The sequence below is a fragment of the Anomalospiza imberbis genome, chromosome 19 (genome assembly GCF_031753505.1).
Source record: "Anomalospiza imberbis isolate Cuckoo-Finch-1a 21T00152 chromosome 19, ASM3175350v1, whole genome shotgun sequence".
Lineage (NCBI taxonomy): Eukaryota > Metazoa > Chordata > Aves > Passeriformes > Viduidae > Anomalospiza > Anomalospiza imberbis.
The window spans coordinates 11,225,204-11,247,670 of NC_089699.1; the positions used below are offsets into that span (position 1 = coordinate 11,225,204).

The 22,467-nt window shown below is 42.2% G+C and overlaps 1 protein-coding gene across 1 annotated transcript; it reads right to left on the bottom strand.

The window, feature by feature from the left end:
- Positions 1–2,016: 2,016 nt before the first annotated feature.
- UTP6 (UTP6 small subunit processome component) lies at positions 2,017–12,904 on the bottom strand. Its single transcript, XM_068209690.1, has 19 exons — positions 12,747–12,904; positions 12,576–12,660; positions 11,618–11,659; positions 11,442–11,534; positions 11,249–11,296; positions 10,392–10,455; positions 9,859–9,977; positions 9,287–9,364; positions 8,782–8,863; positions 7,694–7,775; positions 6,902–7,083; positions 6,205–6,284; positions 5,378–5,455; positions 5,059–5,238; positions 4,174–4,254; positions 3,366–3,475; positions 3,216–3,282; positions 2,861–2,933; positions 2,017–2,290 (listed from the first exon to the last, which is right to left on the bottom strand). Exons 1-19 carry the CDS (start codon positions 12,836–12,838, stop codon positions 2,133–2,135), a joined length of 1,794 nt encoding a protein of 597 aa, XP_068065791.1. The 5' UTR covers positions 12,839–12,904; the 3' UTR covers positions 2,017–2,132.
- Between the last annotated feature and the right edge of the window lie 9,563 nt (positions 12,905–22,467).

Consider the following 22,467-nt stretch of genomic DNA (forward strand, 5'->3'; position numbering starts at 1 on the left):
CCCGACCCAAATCGTGCCCCTTTGGGAACGGCAGCACGGGGTGAAAGCACCAGAGGTAATTAAGGCACAAGGAGCGGAGAAAGCACTAACACTGAGCCATCCGCTCTGAGGGAGCCCACGCACCGAGCGGGACCCTCCAACAGCCCTGAGGGCTGGACCCGCATGGGCGGAGAGCAGGAGGACACCCTCAGCTGCTGTGAGGGGCACAGAGGGAAGGGGACGGCGGGCTCTCCTCGCACTGCCAGGGCAACAAGGAAGAGCCGGCGGTGGGTGCGGGACTCCGGGCGAGCCCTCACGGCGGCCCCGCCGCCCGCCTCGCACGCCCCGGGACCCCCGAACGTTCGGAGCTGGGCCCTGAGGGCACCATCGACCGCCCGGCCCCGCCGCCCCCGGGCAGCGGCAGGCGGGCGGGCCCGCGGCTGAGCCCGAGGGACACGGTGCGGCACCGGGGTGAGGCTGGCAGGGACGGTGCGACTGCCGCCGCTCCGGCCTCGGTGCCTGCAACGCCGCCACCGCCCAGAGCGCCCTGGCTGCGGAGCCCACCGCGCACAGCCTCGGAATCACAGACGCAATTCAGATGGAAAGTCCTCCGAGATCATCGAGTGCAGCCACGACCCAACACCACCATGTAATCGAGACAAATACAGGCACAAGAGCTCTGAGAAAGCACCTTCTCACTCATGAAGTTGTAAATAAAGTATCAGTATCTCTCATGGCTGGGTGGAGTTTTCCCCTTGCTGAAAAAAATAACAATTTCCTTCCGGCCTCGTGGTAGCAGCATGCTGAGAACATGAAGAGGCAGGAAGCACCTTGGCCGAACAGCTGTGGCAGGTTTCAAGCACGTGTGCTTGCAGGGAATGTGTATCCCTGGGGAGAACGGCAAAAGTTCTGCGAGGAACCAGAACAGCTGACAGAAAAGGGCCCGCTTTCTGAAATTATGGAGTTACCAGCTTGGTTGGACTTTAAAACAACAAACTTTGCACTTAAAAACTTTTAGTTGAGCAACTGATGAAGCAAGAAGTGGTTCAGGAGAGGGAGCAACAGCATAAGGGGCAGGGAGGGTGTAAGAGATTCTCAGTAAGGAAATCTCAATGTCAGACAATGAGGTGGCAGAGAACTAGCAGGGATATAGGAGATGGCCTGGCTATAAGCCTGGGAAACACAAAAGCAGGATGTACTTCAGATCTGGTCACAGAAGGAGGAATCTTACCAGGCTGCTGCTCCAAACTTTATTCCCAGCTAGTTAAGTTACTGGGATTCATTGCTTGAGAGGAGCTGCAATTTCTACTTGAGTGCAAAATCAAGAAATATTTCCCTGTCTTGTCATTATGCCACCCTTCAGTCACTGGGAAATTGCACAAAGGAACACTTGCTTCATATTCTTGTACTTTTCCTACATTTCTCTGTCAATCAAACATAACATTTATGTTGATTTCTCAGGTTTGTGGCTCTGTAAACAGCCAAGGACAGCACTCTTTCAAAAAACACTACACGTTTTTTAGGCATGGTGGGCAGAAAGTTGAAGTGTAGATCAGGGCTTTCCCCTCTCACCTCAAGGACATTGCTAACAGATCTCAGCTCCCCTCTACCCTTCATCACTCCCAGGATGCAAACACCAAGGCAAGGTAGCTGCAGAAGCTGTTTCTCTTTTTGTCATGAGGATTACAGATTATTTCAAGGCTAAAAAGCAATAAATACTGTAATTTTACTGATTTCTGATTACCTAATGCAAAGTGTTCACTTTTTATGATTCAACTTCTTAAGATAAAAATATGACCCACAGGTATTGTTTCCACGGGGTGTGGTTTGGGTTTTTTGCATTTGGGTGCTGTAATATTGGCTTTCCAAAGTGTAAAAACTGATGCACTACAACTATCTGAATGTTTAAACAGGATCAAAAGTTTGCTCTTAGAAGTCTTGATGAAAACACCCTCAGAGGTTTGCTTCCTCTGACTGTGCACTTGAACCTGCCCCTGGCAGAATCAACACTAGAAACGACTGCAACAGAGATGATGATTCCTTTTTTGTCACAAAAAATGTAAAGGTAAACTTTATTAAAGTCCAGGAACACATTTACCTTTGTACAAAGAAGTTAAAAAATGCACAGTCATGTTATAACTATGTTTAGTTTTTCATAAATGTCCAGTTTGCAATAAAGTGTATTTAGAAACAAAATCTTCCACCAGGTCTCCCTGCAACATCTTCATAGCTCGCCAGTGAATGCTCCCACAGTTTTCTGGTTTGCCTTGGGGATGACTTAGCTCCTCCTTGATATAGTCCAGCCAGAGGTCTTCAAAAGAAAAATGAAGGTTTTGGTTAGATTTTGACTAGATATTACTTAACAAACATAGCAAGCCTAGCTAGAAACTCCTTTTTTAAGTGTCTCTAGTATTAATGCAGCAGGGTTTACTTTGTGAGACTAAAATCTCCGTCACCTTGAGGAGCAAAGACCTTGGGTTCTATTCCCAGCTGGAACAGTAATGTCTGCAGAAATAATGCAACGATAATTGTGCTTTGTACTTTCTTTAAATGACTATTGCAGAAATCTTGATTATAAATCTATAGCTCCATACTGTTCATAAATCCAAATTAAAAGTGATACACATCTCCTATGCCAGCCAGTGTCTGAACGTGATTTGCTCCTAACTATGCTGAAGCCATCCCAGTCTCAGTGACCCTGGGCTGACAGGGGAGGGTCCCTGCAGTGTCCTACTCTTAATGGCACAGAAGAAATAGGCTCCACTCTGCATGACAGCAAGCAAGGGCAGAACAAACAGGTACCTTTTAAAATGGATGGAAATAAAAAAGGCAGCAATGAATGAATGAATGAATGAATGATAAAAACCAGAATCCCCCTTACCAGTATTTGTTGAGCCAAACTCCCTCAAGGCACGTTCATAGTATTCTCTCAGATGAAGCATTTTGCAGGATTCCTATAAAAGGAAGGTATTAAAAGGCCACTTATTTTGTACAGAAGTGAATCTGCAGCATGATTCGATTGTGACAAAGGAAGAGAGTCATGGCAATTACACGCACACACTGCTGAAGATCAGTTACCATGGAACTTGGGTTTGTATCACATCCTGTGAATCAACTGCAGAGGAAAAACATGAACTGATCACAGACTAACACCACTACTCTGCTTCCTATTTAAATCCCAAGTTAGAACTGTATTTTACAAATACAAAGCATTAATTGCATAGTCAACAACTTACTTGCTCCTTTTCTATTTGGATCATCTTCCTGAAGAAGTCAAGTGAAAATGGACCGTTTTCACACAGGCTGAAATAAAATAAGTGACTTTAGATTTAAGGACTTTTAACATATACCCTATAATAATCAGGTTTGAAGATATTTTTTTTTACCTGGTAAAGAGTCTTTTCACTTTCTTATAACCACAATTTCTGTAAGTCCAGTCAAGATACCTTTCTTTCATAGTCACAGATTCAGCAGGCGTTGTGGCACGTAAGGATCTCTGCAAGTTTAGAAGGAAAAAACCAAAATAAAAAGAAACCTATCACATAACCTACAATTAAATGGCTCAATTAGTGTTTCTCCCTAGTTAGGAATCTGACACAAAGGACATCTCCTAAGTCTAAAACACATTTCTCCTCCAGTATTCTATAAAGCTGGAACTGACATTTCCTTAAACCCCTTATTGCAGAGGGTTTCACAGTACTCTACAAACAGCTGAATTCAAGCTTCACCTGAAGTACGTGTTTTTATGTGGTAAAGGGGAAGAAGAAACACAACCCAACAAGCCAGGCAAAGAGAAAATGTTCTGCCCTACACTACTGAGGAAATCCACAGGGAGATTAAAGTCATCATTCTGATCTTGACTTTTCTGTAACAAGACTGATGTTTTCACACAAATTGCAAAATTCTCTTTTCAATGCTCAGAGAGATATCTGAAAACAGAACAATTATTCTAGACCACAAAGTAGGAGTCCATCATTGCCTTAGAACATCCATATGAACATGGGAACGACATTTGTGCCTGTAAGTCTATGTCCAACTGGCTTTTTTAATGCTCATAGTTTTGCTTGAAATTCTTTGATATCAACACATACATGAACGAACTTCAGTAGAAAGCATTTGTTGCATGTTCCATCCACACACATTATTCCATTTTATTGACACAGACATAAAAGTAGATTTTGATTAGCCAAGTACCTGGTAGAGAGCTTCAGTGTCTTCCTTGCTGTTTGTGCCCTCACTCCATTCCACCCAGAGGGTCCACAATGGCAAAGTGCCCTACAAGGTCAGCAAACAATCAAATGGCTGAAATACAGTGACTGATTTACAGAAACAGACAGCAACACAGCCATCAGGTTCTGTATTACCTGCCATAAAAAATGGCCTTTGGACACCGCTCTTGGAAAGACAACTTTGAACTGCACACTGAAATCACTTCTCATTTCCTTCCTCACTTACAGGATAAATCATCCTTAGCTGGACAGCTGTGTTGCCAGGGACAAGAACCAAGTTCTGCACCACTGAGCACTGCCGCACACAGAGGTGACTTCCAAGAACAAAAAGGAAAGAAACTTTCTTATTTCCTCATTCATTGTGCTCAGAGTTTGAAATGGAACAGGGCAGGAGAGCACACAGCTAATTCAAGGCTTGAAAAACCACACAGGTGTATCAGACAGTGAAGAAAGGGAAACACGTTTTTCCATTAAGACACAAACACCAGCTCACTGCTAGGAGAATATGTAAAATATCAACTGTAAACATTCAGACTTCAGACATGTGAATTTTAAGTGAATTGACAATTCCCTAATACTCGGGAATGCAATTTGCATGTGAAATGTCCAGTTCTTATTTCCGATTTTAAAAATGGTTAGGAACTTTAAATGCCTTGTAAACAAAACAAAAACAACAACAAACAAAAAAAAACACAAACCAAAAAAAATAAACCCACAAAAAAGCCAAACCCACAACAACAAAGAAAAAAAAATAAAGGCGGAAAAAACCCACAAAACCCACAAAGCAACCAATCATCAGGTGTTTCTGGCCCAAGACTAATGCATGCAAGTCCATTAAACCAGCACAGACCTTAGATTTCACATGTTTAATGGCTTCTTCAAAGCACTGGGTCACACCATCCCTCTTCAGCTGGATCAGCACCTGCAGCCTCATCTGCCACGTTTCCACGGACTGGCTGAAGTGCCTGGTTGCAGCTTCTGCCACCTCCACAGCCTTCTCAGAGAGACTGGAGTCCAGTAAGAGCTGAAGCTAAAACCCAGCAGAAACAGCTTTGTTAAAAAGCAGGGCTTTGAACCAATATTGTTCATCCTTGTGTCTACTCAAAATGGCAAAGGCAGGCACACGAATAATGCAGGAAAGCCTCTATTTGTTCTGTGTCAGTTCTTACCCACTGCTTGTAGAGCGCTTCTGACAGCAAATTGGACTCGTGGGCTTTGCTGAACACACTCAGTGTCCTCTCCAGCCTCTAGAACCAACAGAGAAGAATAAAAAGAAAACAACTATTATTCCTATATATACCAGATTCCAGTATTCCAAGAAGCCCATTGGAATGTGTATCATGTCAGTGAATATCTAATTATACATTATGTGTCTAATGTTTTAGGTACCAGCAAACATTCCAAACTAAAGTGGAAATCTGAGCATTTACTTCTCTTCCTTAAGGAGCAAAGAACAACACTGCATTGTTCTTTCAGTGTAATACTAGGGAACCAAGCTGCACAGGATAATTAATTAATTCACTGAGTCATACCTCAGCAGAGATGCATAATTAAATTACCCATGTGCCAGCACCAAACTTTGCTCAGACTTATTTGCAAGAGTCATTTTAATTCATCCTCTTCTTTGAACAAGCAGAGGTTTGAAGGACCTGAATTTTTAGGATCCCCTCCAACCCAATCGATTTCATGATTAACAAGTCTGGAGTCTTAGCTTTTATCCAAAGAGGTCACTGTACTTTACTGACAAGGCTGGTTAATCAGGTCCAGGTTAATCATGTGCAGGCAGGCCACCTGTAGCCTAGGCAGTAAAAGTGTAGGCACCTAGGCAGTAAAAGTGATCTCCCCGGATGGAGATAAAGTTATTTTTAATGATGGCCACAGGTAAGTATTTTTGATAAAACGTCAAAATACATTTGCTTCTTGTCTGAGAAGCAAATATTACAAAAGTCAATAAAATAGGGATGATTTGTTGGAATTAATTCCTAATAAATTTTACCTTTTGCTTTAATTCTTCACTGTTGGTTTTTCTGTTGTACCTCTCTAAGCAAAAAGTGATGTAGCATTTCCACATGTCCTCTGTAGAAGCAAAGGCATAATATCACACTTCACAGAATCACAAGAATAAGCACAAGTATTTGTCTTTAAGACATACAAAGATATAAAATGTGATACAAACCGTTAATGCCAACTTTGTTTTAAAATGTTGTGTTCCAAGAGGCCCTAGATTTATAACATTACACTTTAAAATGACTCCCCAGTCCAAGCTGCAGGCAGTAACTCTTGGTAAAGAGCATCAAGCTCTTAGTTCAGCTGAGACTTTTAAAGATCCCTTCCAACCCAAACTATTCTATGGCTTTAAAGGCTGTACAGCAGCAAGTTTGAGACCACTCCACAAATAGTCCCTTGACAAGCTCCTTTACAAGAAAGAACAATACCAGAGGCTGAAACTGGATATCCACTTACCTGACAACTCAAAACCATTTCTTACTCACAGCTGACCAGCAACAGACTCACATTTTCAGTTAAGCAGCTCCTCCAAGAGCATAAATACATTGGAAAATAACCCAAGCAATACATAAAATAGAACTGCTTGCCTTCTCTTAGCTATGGTAGAGCCTGCCATCACCTTCAAGGCTTTTACAGGCTGCTCAAGTACCAGAAACAAGTGTTAAAATGCAGGCAGAACATTTCACCTGTTGGGACTGTTCCCACAGCTTCGTCAAAGACTGCACAGCACCGTTCCTCTCTCTGGGCCATTTCTGAGACTTTCTTCTGCTTTGTGGTGTGCTCTGTGGGCTGCAGGGACCCCAGCTCCAGCTCCCGGCGAGCCATGTAGTCCCATGTCAGGGGATCATCAGCATATCTGGCCTGCAAACTGAACACAACATGCCTGTAAGAGCCCACAGCCACCAGTCCTTACCTGCAGGTATGTTTAAGAGGGTTGTTATATTGCTATAGAAATGTAGTTAATTGCTAAGTAACCAAATGCCAGAAAAAAGATACTTTCCTTTCCACAACAGAAAGACAAAATATTAGCTTTTTAAATTATTTAATATGGATATTCTTCAGAAATAACATGAAACAGGGAGCTGTCAAGAGATCTTTCTTTTGAGAGGAACAACTGGAGAAACAAAATATGCAAAAACCCCACCAAAGTACACTAGGAAAATCCACAGTTCCTGCAATGAATTTACGGAAACTAAGTGCACTAATTATTCAGTGACAACTGTATTTTACCTACATTTTCTAGGCAGCTTTTTAAAGCCCCTTCTGAAATTAGATACAAGTATCCTCTTCTAAAGATCATGCTTTTGTTTTTTTTAAAGGACTTCACATAAGCCTTAACACAATTTCCCTAGAGGAACAGCCTTTAGTTCTGGAAGTCCAGTCAAACCATTATATGTTAGAGTTATAACTTATGAGAACATGTTTCTTAAAAACCAAACCAAAATAAAATAAAAATACAACACAAAGCCACAACTCACCTTTCAAGGATTTCTTTTTGCAAATCTTGGGTAAAATCAAAGAGCTTTGCAATAGAGAGCACAGCCAGCTGGAACTCAACACCTACATTTCAAAAGAACATAAACTATCAAGCGGAGTATTTGCTGAAAAATTCCTCAAGGTATTCCATCAATTGCACTTTGCATTGCTGTAGCTTGGTTCCACGTGCAAATTTAATCAGCACCTCCTCTACTCCCTCACTTGCCTCTGCCATGAAAACACAAAATGCTCCACACTCAGGACAGATCTCTCCAAAGCTGTACAAAACAGATGTCCGTGAATTGTGTCCATCTTCTGTCTCCACAACTTACCTTTGAAAATGCCAAGTGACATGACTGGACATAATCAGATCATTGGGAACCCCCAGCAGCCATTACTCATGTTATTATTTTTAGGTGCTTACAAATCATTTGTCTGCTTGTTTTTAGCAGTACTTCTCCAGAAAATTAAATTAAACCATATCTTTCTGAAATTTCCTCTAATATCCTTTTCCCCCATTAATTTCCAGTGTTCATTATTGTATTTTGCCCAGTCTTCCAAAATATCCCCATCTATCATGAGCAGTCAAAGATACCTGCTACTAGTTTGCACTTATTTTACCCAACTCTTTTAACAAAATGGCTTATTTTTACCAAGCCTGCTTAATTTAAAATAATTTAGCCTGGTTTATTATTAGTCTGAATTCTTACTTTTTTGCCACTCGTGGTAGCTGATTATAGTTGTGATAGTTGTGATCTAATGTCCAGCAAAGTAAAAAAAAAAAAAAAGTGTAACTCTGAACTGCCCTTCAGTTTTCTTTTTTAAACAATCAGGTTTTGAGGCTGTAACCCAGCACTAGGCCTCTTCAGCCTGAAAGCTGCTGTGCTGGAAGAGATGTCAGCCTGCAGGAAAGACATGCAATCAGAACTGCCATTAATTTGTACTCTGGCATTTAATAGGTTCTATTGAAAAAATGGTGTATTTGAAAAAAGGATCTCAGTGGAGCCAAGTCTATCAGCATTGCCTGCTGCAGAACTGGGTTAAAAGTTACAATTTTCTTAATGAGTAAATACAAGAAATGTTCATTCACCTTTAATTTTCTGAGAAGCATCCCTGTAGACTATGCGAGCCATCTCCCCATTGAGAATTTCTTCAGAGTAATTGAATCCCCCCTGAAATATCAAGCATATAATTGAAGAAATTATTGTCCTTTCTCAACTAACATTTTTGCAAATAGGGAAATAAAAATCAGAGGATATAAATTTTTTTATTTGTGCAAGTCTGCTTTTATGTAATTGGCACAAATCAACTATAAAGAAATGAGGTAGGAAGTTTGACTATTACTTTCCAGAAATTACTGTTAATTTTCAGTTTGGGGAACGTAATAAAAGATTCTACAAATGCAAAGAAAAAATATGTGTATAAAGTATTAGAGCTGAGCATCAGCAAATACTTGAAAAGCTCCACACAGGTGCAGGACATGAACAAAAACTTTCTCTAAACCATTATCAAATAAACTATTAATCCAAAACTGTGAATTTCAACATATAATACACAAGCAGACAATATCTTTTAAGTAAGTTTAGCTGACCTACCAGGTCCATCTTTGCTTGTTCAAATTCCTTCTTCTCCTTCCTCTGTTTTTCAGCATGCATAAGCTCCATTCTGAAATACTGCAAGAGTGACAACAAAATGAAATTACTCTGGGGATAAATCATAACAATCTAAGTCCACAAACAGGGCAAAAGAAGCTCTGTGGAGATACAAATCAGGACTTCGCCACATCCCACACATGTCCTAGAGCCTTGGTTTTTGAAGGTTTGTGCACCTACTACTATCTGCCCTGTGTATTTGCCCAGAAATTTCCAACAGGTAGCAATGATCATTTTTTAGTCCTTCTTTAAACCTTAATTTGCCCCCAAAGGAAACCAAGCTCCTCAGCAAAGACTGGGGATGCCAGACTGAGCCTGACAATTATGTCCTAGCAGAGCTTAACTGTACCTTAGAAAGGAATTTTGTGGTTGGTTTTTAAAGTATTTTTGACATTTTCCTGCTGATGGAAAACCAGGAATTTTTCCAGTTTTCTCAGACAGATCTGGGAAATATGCTGAATTGATTTGCTCTGATTGAACAAGCAAGTGGTCATAGAAGAAAAACAGGAACTCACTTCTTGATAAAGTTTGGGGCATTCTGGATGGAAGCGCAAAGCACGAAGGAACAAGTGCCTGGCACTTTCTGATGACAGTCGTGTCTCCATTTCCCACTTTGCTGCCATAATCCACAGTGCTGCAACAGGTGACACAAATAAATTTACTTGACCTCTCAACATGAGCTCAGCCCCAGAATAAGACTAATTATCTCCCACATAAAACTGTAAAGCAGACAGGCAGATCCAGGAAGTTTAATATGGTTTTGCTACAGATCTAATGATGCCTTCAAAAGCCAAAAGGCAGTCATGAGCACTTAACATCACAGAGTCCCCAGTCCACCTGGGAATTGGTCATTCTGACCTACTTCACATCCCTTTATGACTGCTCAGCACAAGCCCTGTCAGAGCCCTTCTCTGAAGCAGCAGCAAGGCAAAGAGCAGAGAGTAGGAACTTCAGCCCAACAGCTTGAACTGAGATCTACAGAACTTAAACCAACACCAGACCATCTATGCTGAGGCATTTATGCAGCACTCACCACTGTGCTATTTACCTGGTTTATTGGAATGAATGGCCAGCATGGTAGAAAACACCTTACTGAGTTGATGTTTTGCGTTCTGTAAAAGAAGCAGTTTTGTTTCACCAACTCTGGCACTGAATTGAACCCCCAGCACCAAAGCTTCGGTAAGAAAGGTTACAAGCTGTAGTACAATTGCTCAGAAAAAGATGCTTCTCTTTTACATTACTTCCAGCAGAAAGTTTCTCATATTTACTCACTAATGACCAGCATTTAAATGTCACCACATTAGAGCAGTATGGCTAACTCAGATTTTCTGAACCACACAGCCAACACAAATGCTGCCAAGTCCCAAATCCATGATTTCACTGCCCTCTTCTGAGGTAAAGACTGTATTTTCCTTTGGCCACCTTCACCACCATGCAAAGTCACCTTCTTCAGTAGAAAAATGACAACACTTGAATGCTGGTAATAATGTGAAGCCTTGCACAGGTAAGTTTATCAAGTACAAAATTGATAGAATCAGGCTTTTCAGCATAGTCACTACAATAAATATTTGGAACAAAATCACAATTCACAGACAAGTGAATCACTCACTCCAGAGAATGTATAACCAATATTATGGCTCACACAAACCAACTGGTACTCCAGATTTAGTGGAGTCAGCCTCATTTTTGCCCCTGCAAGCATCAAATTTCATACTAATTCACTCTCAAACTCTACACTTACATACATGAGTGAAAATCCCCAGCAGCTCCAACAATACTATAAAAATTACTTCAGTATTACAGCATGTAGCAGTAAAGCTTGTACCCCCTATCTTTAAATCAAGTTTCAGATGCATGAATAAGCACCAGTCTCAAGCCAGCTAAGAGCAGGATTTGAAAACTCACCCACTGCTTGCAAAATGCTACATGGGAAAGCCAGAGCTGGACATCATCCTGTTGGAAATCAAAAGAAGAAAAGAATCAACCTCACAATGTACAAAATCGCTTGTACACTGACAAGCAAACAACACACCCTTGGTACAATGACCTGGCATACAGAATAAAAAAGAATTCCGAATATCAGTACAAATAAACTTACTTTCCATTTCCCTGTAGCTCGGTTGAACAGGCTGTGGACTCTATGGAGAATAGAGTACTCAATTTCATCCTTCTTAAATGAATATCCAGTGCGCTAGGAGGAAAAAAATACTAATTTTATTCAATAGGAGATTTGGCATAAAGTATTTTGCACTCTTTAACATCAGACAAACTTACTGCTCTTCTTTTCTTGATCAGTTCCAGCAGATTAACTTCATACTAGAATGGAAAGAAAAAAACATTTAGCAGCAAATATGGAGGGCCATAACAGTAAGGCAAGAAAAAACTACATCAAGTTTGTTATAGATGATCAGGTGGACCATGAACATTACAGTCAGGAAAGCATAAGCAGCAATTTTTGGCTGGGTCACTACATTTCTAAGACTTTTGCCCTTCATAGGGCAGCCCAACAATCCTACCTCGTGCCTTAAAGCGTTGTCCAAACACTCTGTCAGGCTCCTGGTCATGACCATTCCCTGTGAAGGCTGTCCAGTGCCCGACCACCCTTTCAGGAACCGTTTCCTATTACTGAACTTATTAATTCCCCTTAACTACACACATCAGGGAACCAATTCCCCCTTTACACAGCCCGTCAGGGAACTGGGGGCTCTACACCCTTGGAGAGACAAGTAACTACAGGAAAAGGCCACAACACTAGAGAAGCTTGACCCCAAACTCAGGCACCAACTCCCGGCTACGCCTCACGCTCTGGTGCCCAGAGCCGCTCACAGGTGAACACCCGGGACCAGGTGAGGAGGGGATCTCCGCTTTCCCACCTGTTTCCAACACGAGTCACTACAAAACCACCCGGGCCTAACTGAGCCGGGTCTGCACCCAGAACTGCCCCGCTCCGCCGCTCGGTGGAGCTGGGTCTGCACCCAGAACTGCCCCGCTCCGCCGCTCGGTGAAGCTGGGTCTGCACCCAGAACTGCCCCGCTCCGCCGCTCGGTGGAGCTGGGTCTGCACCCAGAACTGCCCCGCTCCGCCGCTCGGTGAAGCTGGGTCTGCACCCAGAACTGCCCCGCTCTGCCGCTCGGTGGAGCTGGGTCTGCACCCAGAACTGCCCCGCTCTGCCGCTCGGTGAAGCTGGGTCTGCACCCAGAACTGCCCCGCTCCGCCGCTCGGTGAAGCCTACCTGGATGTAATTAATGAAATCCTCCTTCCGCAGCGCTCTCCGCTGGATTTTGTACTCCAGAGCCGAGGCTTTCCTCAGGACAGCCCTGCGGGAACGGGAGATCAGCGCCCGCAGCGCTCCCGGCCGCACCACGTGCGCTCGCCCGCCCGCCCGGGGCCCGGCCCCGCTCACCGGATCTCTTTGTGTGTGAAGAGCCCGACCCGCTCCAGCTGCTCGAGCTCCGGGATGCGATCCTCCAGCCGCTGCTCGATGCGCTCTGCCATGGCCGCGGGGCTCCGGTGTGTCCGGCCCGGCTCGGCCCGGCCCGGCCGCCGCCGCTTCCGCCCGCTGCCCGCGCCGCTTCCGCGGCCGCTGCGCCCTCTGCCGCCCCCTGCCCGGCTGGCGGGGCCGGAACCGCAGAGCCTCGGCCGCGTCGGAAGGCAGCTCTGGAGATCGCCCAGTCCAGCCTCCCTGCCCAGGCAGGGTCACCCGCAGCAGGGGACACGCCGGTGAGTTTGGAACGTTTCCAGGGTGGGAGACTCCACGATCTCCCTGGGCAGCTGTTCCAGTGCTCTGCCACACTCCACGGAAACACATCCTTCCTCATGTTGAGCTGGAACCTCTTGTGTTTTAGTTTATGGCCATTGGTCCTTGTCCTGTCACTGAGCATCACAGGAAAGAGTGTGGCACCATCCTCCTGGCACCAGCCTTGCAGCTAAACACGATGGCATTGACCAGGCTCAGTGATGGGACATCAGCCTGGAACGGCTCCAACATTTTGCTTCTTAATAGGATTCCTCCAGGACAAATGTCTCTTTGTCTCTCACATGGCACCTTCGTTCTTTCCACCTTCCAAATTTTTAAGAAAAAATCCTCCACTGTGAGGGTGGTGAGATACTGGCACGGTTGCCCAGAGAACATGTGGATTCCCCGTTCCTGGAAGTGTTCACGGTCAGGTTAGACAGGGCTTGCAGTAACCTGGTCTAGTGGATCGTGTCCCTGCCCATGGCAGATGGTTAGAACTAGATTATATTTAAGGCCCCTTCCAACCTAAAGCATTCCTTGGGTCTATGATTCTCATAAAATTAACAATAAACCCAGGAAACAGTAAATTTTTGTTTCTGAAATTAGGGATATTCAAAAAATAAAAATTGAGATGGGAGATCATTTATTGAGAAAATGGCTTAAATGCATATTATCCACAGCAGTATCTGCTGCTTATGCTTTGAGTTGTCACTGCTGTCACTGCGCTGGTCAGACACAGAACCAACCCCACCTCCAAACCCTACCCTGTCACAGCCATTGCTCCCTCCTGGGGGAACAGGCAGGTGTTTGTCTCTGAAAAAACAAGTATAAGGGGAAGAGGCAGCAGACTAAAAGAGGTCTTCTGGCACAGAATTTGTACATAACAGCCAAAAAAAATGAGTGATTTTCCCTTTACAGTCAAAGGTTTTAACAGGTGTTGCCAAGTACAGAGTGAGTACCTGAGCAATCGACTTTTGTTAAAAGCACAGGTAAGACAAAACACTTTAGAAGAACTAGCAAGAATAGCAGTAGTTTTTTTCGCCTGCTGTGACTTGGATTTGTGGTGGCTTTTTTCAGTCTTGGGACCAATTAGAAAAAAAACTAAACTGATTCTTAGTGGGACAGGTTTAGCAACTTTTCACTCTGACAGGAAATAGTGACATGATTTTCCAAGAAGTACCCAAACAGGAAAGCTACCAGGAAATGGAGAGGCACCATCCAGTCACAAGACCAAGAAGTACAGACTGGTGCTGCATTCAGAAGTTGGTGGCCTAGGCAGCTCTGGATTGCAGCTGCCTCGTGCCAAGGGACTCCTTACCCACCCCACAAGGACAAGGGCAATTCCTGATGGAGACTGTCCTCCCTGGAGACTCCCTTGTCCTACACTGAATGTCCTCCACAGGTTGGAGGGGGATCGGCACGGCCATCCCAGCACAGCCATCCCCACTGGTGAGCCAAAGCCTTCAGTCCCTTGGGACTTGAAGCTGACTGAGTTCACCTTCCACTGGGTTCAGCTTTCAGTAAAGCAGCACAGCAGTCCTTCGCAGTGGTGGTGGAAGAGTGTTATTCATAATCACCAGTCACTTGTTAATTATATTGGGTTTGACATTTCGAGATGCACCAGCTGAAGCTGATTCTTGTGCAGGTCCACAGGTTTTACTACAATAAGGAGAACAGCAATGGGCATCAAAAGTAGCATTGGCACACTGAATTGCTGAGCAAGAGTGTGATTGGAATTATTACTGGATTATTTCACTTCATTTGAGTATTTTTACATCTGAGTGCATTATTTTATACTAAAAAGCATTCTGTACTTATAGCTAATCTGTCATGGTGCATGTAGATCCCAACATGTAAATGACAACACTACATGCAGCATAGGAGTTATGAACTGAAAAGGGAAATGCCAGCCATTACCTGAAAACCTCTGGAAAATTCTACTTCTGTCTTCTTGCTTTCCTCTCTCTTCAACCATTCAGCTCTTCTTTGGCTGAAAATCAGCAGTAACTGATTTTGGTGAGAGACACCAACACAAACAACAGAGTCTTCTAAAACTTTGATTATTCCGGCAGTCTAAAAATACTGTTCTGTCATCAACCTGCAGTGTTCTGCCACCTGAAGTCAGTCAGGAACTTTGAAACTCACCAAACCATCCATGACTGTTTTAATGTACGTGATGGAGAAGTGTGTGTACCCTCAGGGGCCACCACAACCTCCACCTTGACCGTGCCTCCAGAATTCAGTCTCGAGCACAGATCTACCAACAGGTCTGAGAGTTCCCCACACACTGATAACAATGGGTGTCCAACAAGGCCTCACAGGGCATTAAATTTCTTGCTAGCACTTGTCAAAGCACCACAATATCATCCCATAGAAGCACATAGGCACAGCACAAACCACTCTGCAGGACCCATCACTGTGGGACTCAAAGGATCAAAGAATGGTGTACACCAAAACAATAGACTCCCCAAGTTTCTAGTTTAGGGGCCTGGTACTTCCCGCTCAAAGCCACAGAGTGAGTAACAATAAGATTTAAAATACTGAACTTCGTTGATGACCTCGCAGGATTATTTAAAAAAAAAATAGATCAAAAAATAGATGAAAAATAGATCAACTTTTCAAAATTGAAAACATTTTTTGTTCCCTCAGATATCCCTCCTTTCCTGTAGAAGGAACAAGTACAAAAATAAAAATGCCTTTCCTTTTCTTCTCTCAGCAAAACAATCCTTAGAACAATTAACATAACGGACTGTCAAAAGTGCTCATACCAAAGTGACAAACGCTGTGAGTGGCAGGCAAGCCCAGCCCGACCCACCAGAACACTGCATGCTGGATTTGTCATGCAAATCAAAATGGGACCTGACATGCTCTTTGTTCATTTCCCTTTCATAAAATCTACTTTAAATGCCTCCCATGTGCCTTGTTTTGGAAGCTGACATTCCAAATGCATCAGTGCAAATTAAGGAGGGATCCATTACCAATAAAGACGTTTCAATACAGAGAGTTTCAACAAATCTTATTGGGAAAACTGGAGAAACAACTGCTGCAGCTGCCAACTGCAGGGTCCTGCAGTTTGCTGCTTTTATGAAGTCTCTTTAGAAAAACTCCATCAGTAGGTCCTTGTGGAGAAGTTCTGGCAAGCTGTCACAACGTAATATTTATAGTTATGTCTGCAAGCAATGGATACGTTGTGAATTAGGAGTAATCACAGTGGTTTTCCTTTAAGTTTTGTCTATATTAAAACATTTAATGGTTAATGTGCCTAAGACAAATATTTAAACTACAAATTTATTTTTATCTATCTTTTTAATTTCTGCTATTTTACCACCTGAGTGCAGAAATAATTATAGCTTTTTAGAAGATGCCCCCAGATGTACAGTATTTTACAATTAACAGGTACTTTATGAAAATGCCTTTTAAACAATGACGGTAATGGTATGACCTCATGAAAATAATTGAGAAGCCTCCACTGACTTCAGCTAAGCCAGTGGTTCATCCCTTCGGGACAAATTTTTAACAAAGCCCTCAAAGCATTTACTGAGCATGTGGGACTTAGATTTAATAATATATGAGCACATCTGATAATAAAACAGTTTGGAATTTACTCTCAAAATAGACTAACCCAAACTTTGGACTACATTAACTTACTTAATTTTGTAATTAAAATCATTTACATGATGATTTCGTTTCACCCCTGCCAAAACCAGCAGTCAATCTGAATAAATAGTGGTTTCATCACTGCAATTCCACTCTGAGCATCCAAAAATTTAGATTTAAGACTTTGCAGTTGTTCAGTTGGACTGTTCCATACCAGCATTAATCCTGGTACATGTCCTAGACAGATGTTATTTTTTCCATTCTGATAGAAAAATGCTAGTCTTTGTCAATGCATTGCTTTACTCTTGCAGTTTGCTGGCACTGACCCTGCGACTTTAGATCTGAATCCCTCCAGGAATTTCATTCACTCACTCTTCTCTTTTTTCAGCTCTCAGTGGTAAAAAACCCCAAAACCAACAAATATAAATATTTTCATTTAGTGCCTCAACATAACTATTATCTGATACTTTACATATAATCTCTTTTAAAAGGCAAAACCTGTACTTTCTTCTCTGCATTGGCTCTGAACTTGAATTTTTATGAATCAGAGTTTTCCTCCTACTCATTTTGAGGCATTCTGTTTTGCCCCAAGATCTGAACATCTATACACAGGGAATTTCCAGTGAAGGGGAATGATGCCTCTGGAATTGTTTCCTTGCCAATTCACATCTGGCACTCAGCATAAGATCCATCTGCTTATTCAGGGTCTCCAGAGGCTTGCACAGTAGTGGCTCTGAGTGTGCCTTTTAATTAGATTTTGTCATTTGGCTGGTTGGTGAGTAGCTGACAGTCTGTCTAAATGCAGCAGGGCAGTTACAACTAGTCAGTCATCATGTCCTAGTTGCCAGTTCATAACCCAGTGGAATGCCAGTCACATTTCAGCAATTTGAAACTATATCAGTCATCTCCCCTTCATACTACCAAAATGTCAACACCACAAAATATATTGCTTAATTATCTTTAATTTAATTTAATTTATTTCTTGTCTGTTGCCAGAGGTCTGGAGAGCAGAGTCACGCTAAGCTTAATTTACCTCACTAACCTGTTAAGTTTCAAAGGGTGGGTGAAATTGTGGCATGGCCTTGGGTGACCTATGTCATAAGTAGCAATTTCGGGAAAGATAGAACTTCCTCAGAGCAAAGTCTCGTATCTTTTAAATGCAAGCATGTTGGTGCCAGCATCAATTGTACTGGTACAACAAAAAGCATACACTATACCACATACAGATTTATTTCTCCTTCCAAAAACTGGAATTAGGACTGGTCACAATTTGCCTCCTGCTGTGTTTCTCACATCCTTCTATAGAGATGGTTTTAGCATGGTAAAAGTACTTTGAGCATAGTCATGACAACAACCAGTAAAACTACTTCTGGAGTATGGATAATTCAGATTACAGTGTGCAGAATCATAACCTCCCAAGCAGCATTCCAAAAACAAGATAAACTCTTGTAAAAGTGTTGTGAAGCAACCTCTGGCACATGAAACCCAAGATAACATGAAATCCCAGATAACTCTCCTATGAAACATTTAGTTAAGTTTTCCCATGTGTGAATTTAGTGTATCTGTGCTAACTGGTAAACACTGAGAACACAGTTTCTGCCCTGATCTTATCCTTTAAGTAACTGATGGTGATAAAATTCCGAATTCTCACTTTAATAATCTGTACTTGGTTTAGCCACAAAAGAAAGAATTGGTCCCTGTTAAAACTGATCCCTTACTTGAAGCTGAAATTAATTAGCTAACTAATTCAGCTGAGGTTTTATTTTACTGTCTATTGACATGTTCTTTGATCCTCCAATATTTTTCTTTTTGAGTGATTGAAGATTTCATTCTTGCACTGTCAACAGACCTTTTGTTCAGAAACTTCTATTTACATCTGTAACTGACTTCATTCTCAGATCTTCCCAGCAGTTTCTCTTTGATCTCAGCATTTCTGAGTTTAATCATTAAGTTTGCATCTGAAGTGTTTCAGTTGCCGTATCTTTCACAGTTTCCGGGACTCAATTAAGAGAACACAAATACTGAAAGTTCACTTAGAATCATTTTTTGACAGTTTTGTGTATTACACATACTGCATCTCTGAAATTACAGCATGAACTAGAATGATTCCTAGTCCATTTCCATGTATGAAGTATTTAAATTTCAAGATTTGGCATGGATTTTTTCTGTGTAGTTAGTATATTTCTGGTTTTACATTTTAATTACTTTAAGAAATGTCCTACCTTTCTAGAGCAAATCATTCTATTGGGCCAAGGCTTTTCACAATGCTTTTGAAACAAGTAGTTTTAGTTCACTGTCTCGATTCTAATGACAAACACTACTGCTAAAAAGCCACCAGGCAAAAAGAAATCATTAACTGAAAATCAGGAAAAAAAATTTCACTGTAGAAGAGTCATGAAAAATACGGTAAAACAGCACTAAGAGAACTCTAAGAAAAAAGTCCTAAGCAATACTGACTACTAATTATCACTGATTGATCACTATGTGAAAGCAGAAGGCAGGTGACTCCCTGGTGCAAAACAGCCTGTGCATTCACTTTTCACTCCCTGCAATAACTCAAGACAACGAGCAACCTGCTGGCTGAAAGCTGGGCATTGTGGGTGCATTAAGATTCCCCGAGGGCCAAGTTCCTTGAGTGCTGTGCTCCTGGAATACATTTGAGCAGCTCTGTACAAAAGCAGTCCCCAGCCAAACACGTGAATGAGAATCACAAGTGGCTGCTCTGTCAACCTCTCACACACACGGGACATTCATGGCTACGCTTGGGTTCCTGTGTGGGATCCCACCTCTTCCCTTTTGCCATGCTCCACAGTGCTTCCCTTACAGCAAAGTTTATTTTCTCTTTGCTGAGTTCCCTGCTTATTAAAGCAGGGCAGCACTGTACACTAATATGCAGAAAAACCAGACTGAATCTGAGAACTTCACACCAACAGCAGTACAATCCTGCCATCCCAAATACACCCAGTACTGCACCCACTCCCGTGCTGTTACTCAGGGAGCTGGAACTGCTCCTGTGCTGTTACTCAGAAAGCTGGAACTGCTCTCAAGCTGTTACCCAGAAAGTTGGAATTGCTCCCTTTCTCCAGGTGCAATGTTATGTAGCTTCTGTTTACAAGAGTCTGGGAAAACACTTAGTGGGTGTTGACTTTTGTTTTCCAAGTAGGTAGGGAAGAGTAGCTTATCTAACAAGTTCCATGGCCAATTACTGTTGTTCTACATCAAATCAGACTGAAAACAAAAAATGTGAACGGAAAAATGAATTAATCACTCTTGCAGGCGAAGTTAACTCAGCACCTAGTGTAGTTTATTTGTGTAAATGAAAGAAAGGGGTGCCACTGAAATGGGTCTGGTTTTGGAGTACGGTGACACAGATGGGACCTTCCCGTCTACTCATGAGGTTCTTTTGTTTGACTTCGTTCTGGAGCATTTGTGCATCCTCACTCATCTCATGGAAACTTGTGTTTGGGGACAGGGTGTGAGAAGGAGAACCTGTGTGCATGAAAACAACAAGAAGCAAGGTTTGGATTTAGCAGAGAAGTGGAGTATGTAAAGTCTTTTCCATACTGGATGCCCTCACTGACTCTGCTCATTAGCTCAAGGCCAAAATAAACAAACAGAGGTACCCAGAACAGCCACTGAGGATTTGTTACTCTCAACAGCACCCTGAACACCCAAATCCAGAGCCTTACCAGTAGGGAATAACAATGTTCCCTAATAAATACTGATCCTGGCTTTCATGATGGCCCAAATCTGGAACCAATCTGTAATGAAGACTGACTAAAAGTTTACATATTTAGCTCATAAGCACTGTTTTGTTCCAAAGTTACATGTAATATTAATTTCCCAGAAGATAAACTGATCTGTAGTAGTATTTAGTTAGCTACTAACAATCTATATAGACAGATCTATGTTTAAAGATGTGAGGAAAGCAGAACCTTCCATTTAGACTGAGTTCCAGATAAACAAGTATTTATTTCTCCTTTTTTTTTAAGAAAAAGATCTTCTGTGAATATTCTTGTGCTGAGACACAGTAATTTAGAGGACTGGAAGCTGGAAAGTTAAGTAGTGTGGCCATAGGGGTACTACAGGCAACCAACAAAATAATGTAACTATGAAATGAAACAAAAATCCATAAAGTGCTTTAAAATATGCATGTTCTTTTACATATATATCTGAAGGGGCAAAAATCACTGCAGTTCTTCCATTAAAGATGACAGGAATACTGGGCATGCACAGACTGCAAAAATCCATAGGAAAAAGAGATTTACAAGTAGCATGTGCTTTCAATCTGCAGGAAGCAAATCTGATCTTTTGCATCTCACATGCAAATCCCACACACAGGATGTGAAAACAAGAATGATGGATTGACCATCTCAAGACTGAAAATCTGACATAGCACGGAAGCACCTCTGCCACCTACTTCTGTTTTCGTTTCAGGGTTTTGTTCCAACAGCACTCCTGGTCTGCAATTGTTTGTTTCTTCCATTTATCATCTCAAACTTATTAAACCGCCTTTTTTTTCCTGCTACATTATGTTAGGGTACTTTTTATCTTTACGGCAAAAAGATACAGTATCTTAATCTTCTACTGCTTTAATTTAACCTGTTTATGTCAATTTCAGGCAGGCACACTATTTCACTGCATCTTTTTTTAGACTACTTTATTAGAAAACACATTTTCAGTGTCATCTGCTAAATATGGCAAACTTTCTGCTATCTGATGTAGATGTACACAAGAAAAATGTTGTAATGTTTTGGGTTTTAATAAATGCATCTGTAAAATCTGTAGGGGTCTATATTACTAGGCAGGTCAAGGACACAACAGTCACACCATAGCTCATTTCTTCTGAAGAAACTTATGATTTCCATCTTTCTAAAAGGAAATTATTTATTTTTCTTACTTCTAATTGTGCAAAATTAATAAAAGTTATTTGCTATTTTGTGCCCTGTGCTTTTTCTAGCCATCCATTCTGTGAAGCTCCAAATATAGAATGAATCATAGAATGGTTTGGGTTGGAAAGGACCTTAAAGATCATTACCTTTCCACTTGTGCCACAGGCAGGGATGCCTTCCACTGAGCCAGGTTGCTCCAAACCTCATCCAGCCTGGCCTTGAACACTTCCAGGGATGGGGAATGACATTTCAGAGTTTTTGAGGACTGTACCTCATGAACACTCTGTGCTCCTTAAGGACATATGAACAGCCCAGGACAGCAAATCTAAACAAGTTCAAAAAGGAAGAGACTCTTTACCGACTAAGGAAAACAGACTCAAGCTACCAAAGTGCTCCTGTTTGGCAGCCAGTCCTACCTTTCCAGAGGGCTCAGACACAGATGTGGTGCTGCACTGTGTTGTCTCACTCAAGGCAGGAGTCTGAGCCCTGGTTCCTCTGTTCACAAGGAGATCAGCACAATGCAAGAGATTAACTGCTGAATTATCTTTTACTCCTGCTTGGAAGGTTGCCCTCTGTCTCCTTCCAGCTCTGAAATTTAGAAGGATGACCAACAGAAGCAACAGAGGCTTGGAAGTAGTTGGGAAGAAACAGGAATAAATTAGGCAATAAACAACTCCCACGGACTGAATTGCAGTCTGAGGAGCCTTTCTCACACATACTTCAATACTGATGTATTTTGTCACTTTTAACAGCGTTTCACCAGCCTCAAGCTCAACCTCTGCTCACCTAGAGAAACCCATAATTTGGGATGCTGCTGGTCTCTAGCCTCTGAGTCCAGCCTCCCAAACACCAAACATCAGAAGCATCACCAGAAGTCCTGGGTATTACGAGCAAAGAAA

What these genes read in the sequence shown, in the direction of transcription:
- UTP6 (XM_068209690.1), bottom strand. Translation starts at nt 12,838, where the DNA reads ATGGCAGAGCGCATCGAGCAGCGGCTGGAGGATCGCATCCCGGAGCTC. An exon ending in ATTTCATTAATTACATCCAG is followed by an intron (nt 11,660 to 12,575) that starts GTAGGCTTCACC and finishes TTTCCATTCTAG; the next exon opens with TATGAAGTTAATCTGCTGGA. An exon ending in TGTGGGAACAGTCCCAACAG is followed by an intron (nt 6,285 to 6,901) that starts GTGAAATGTTCT and finishes TTGCTTCTACAG; the next exon opens with AGGACATGTGGAAATGCTAC.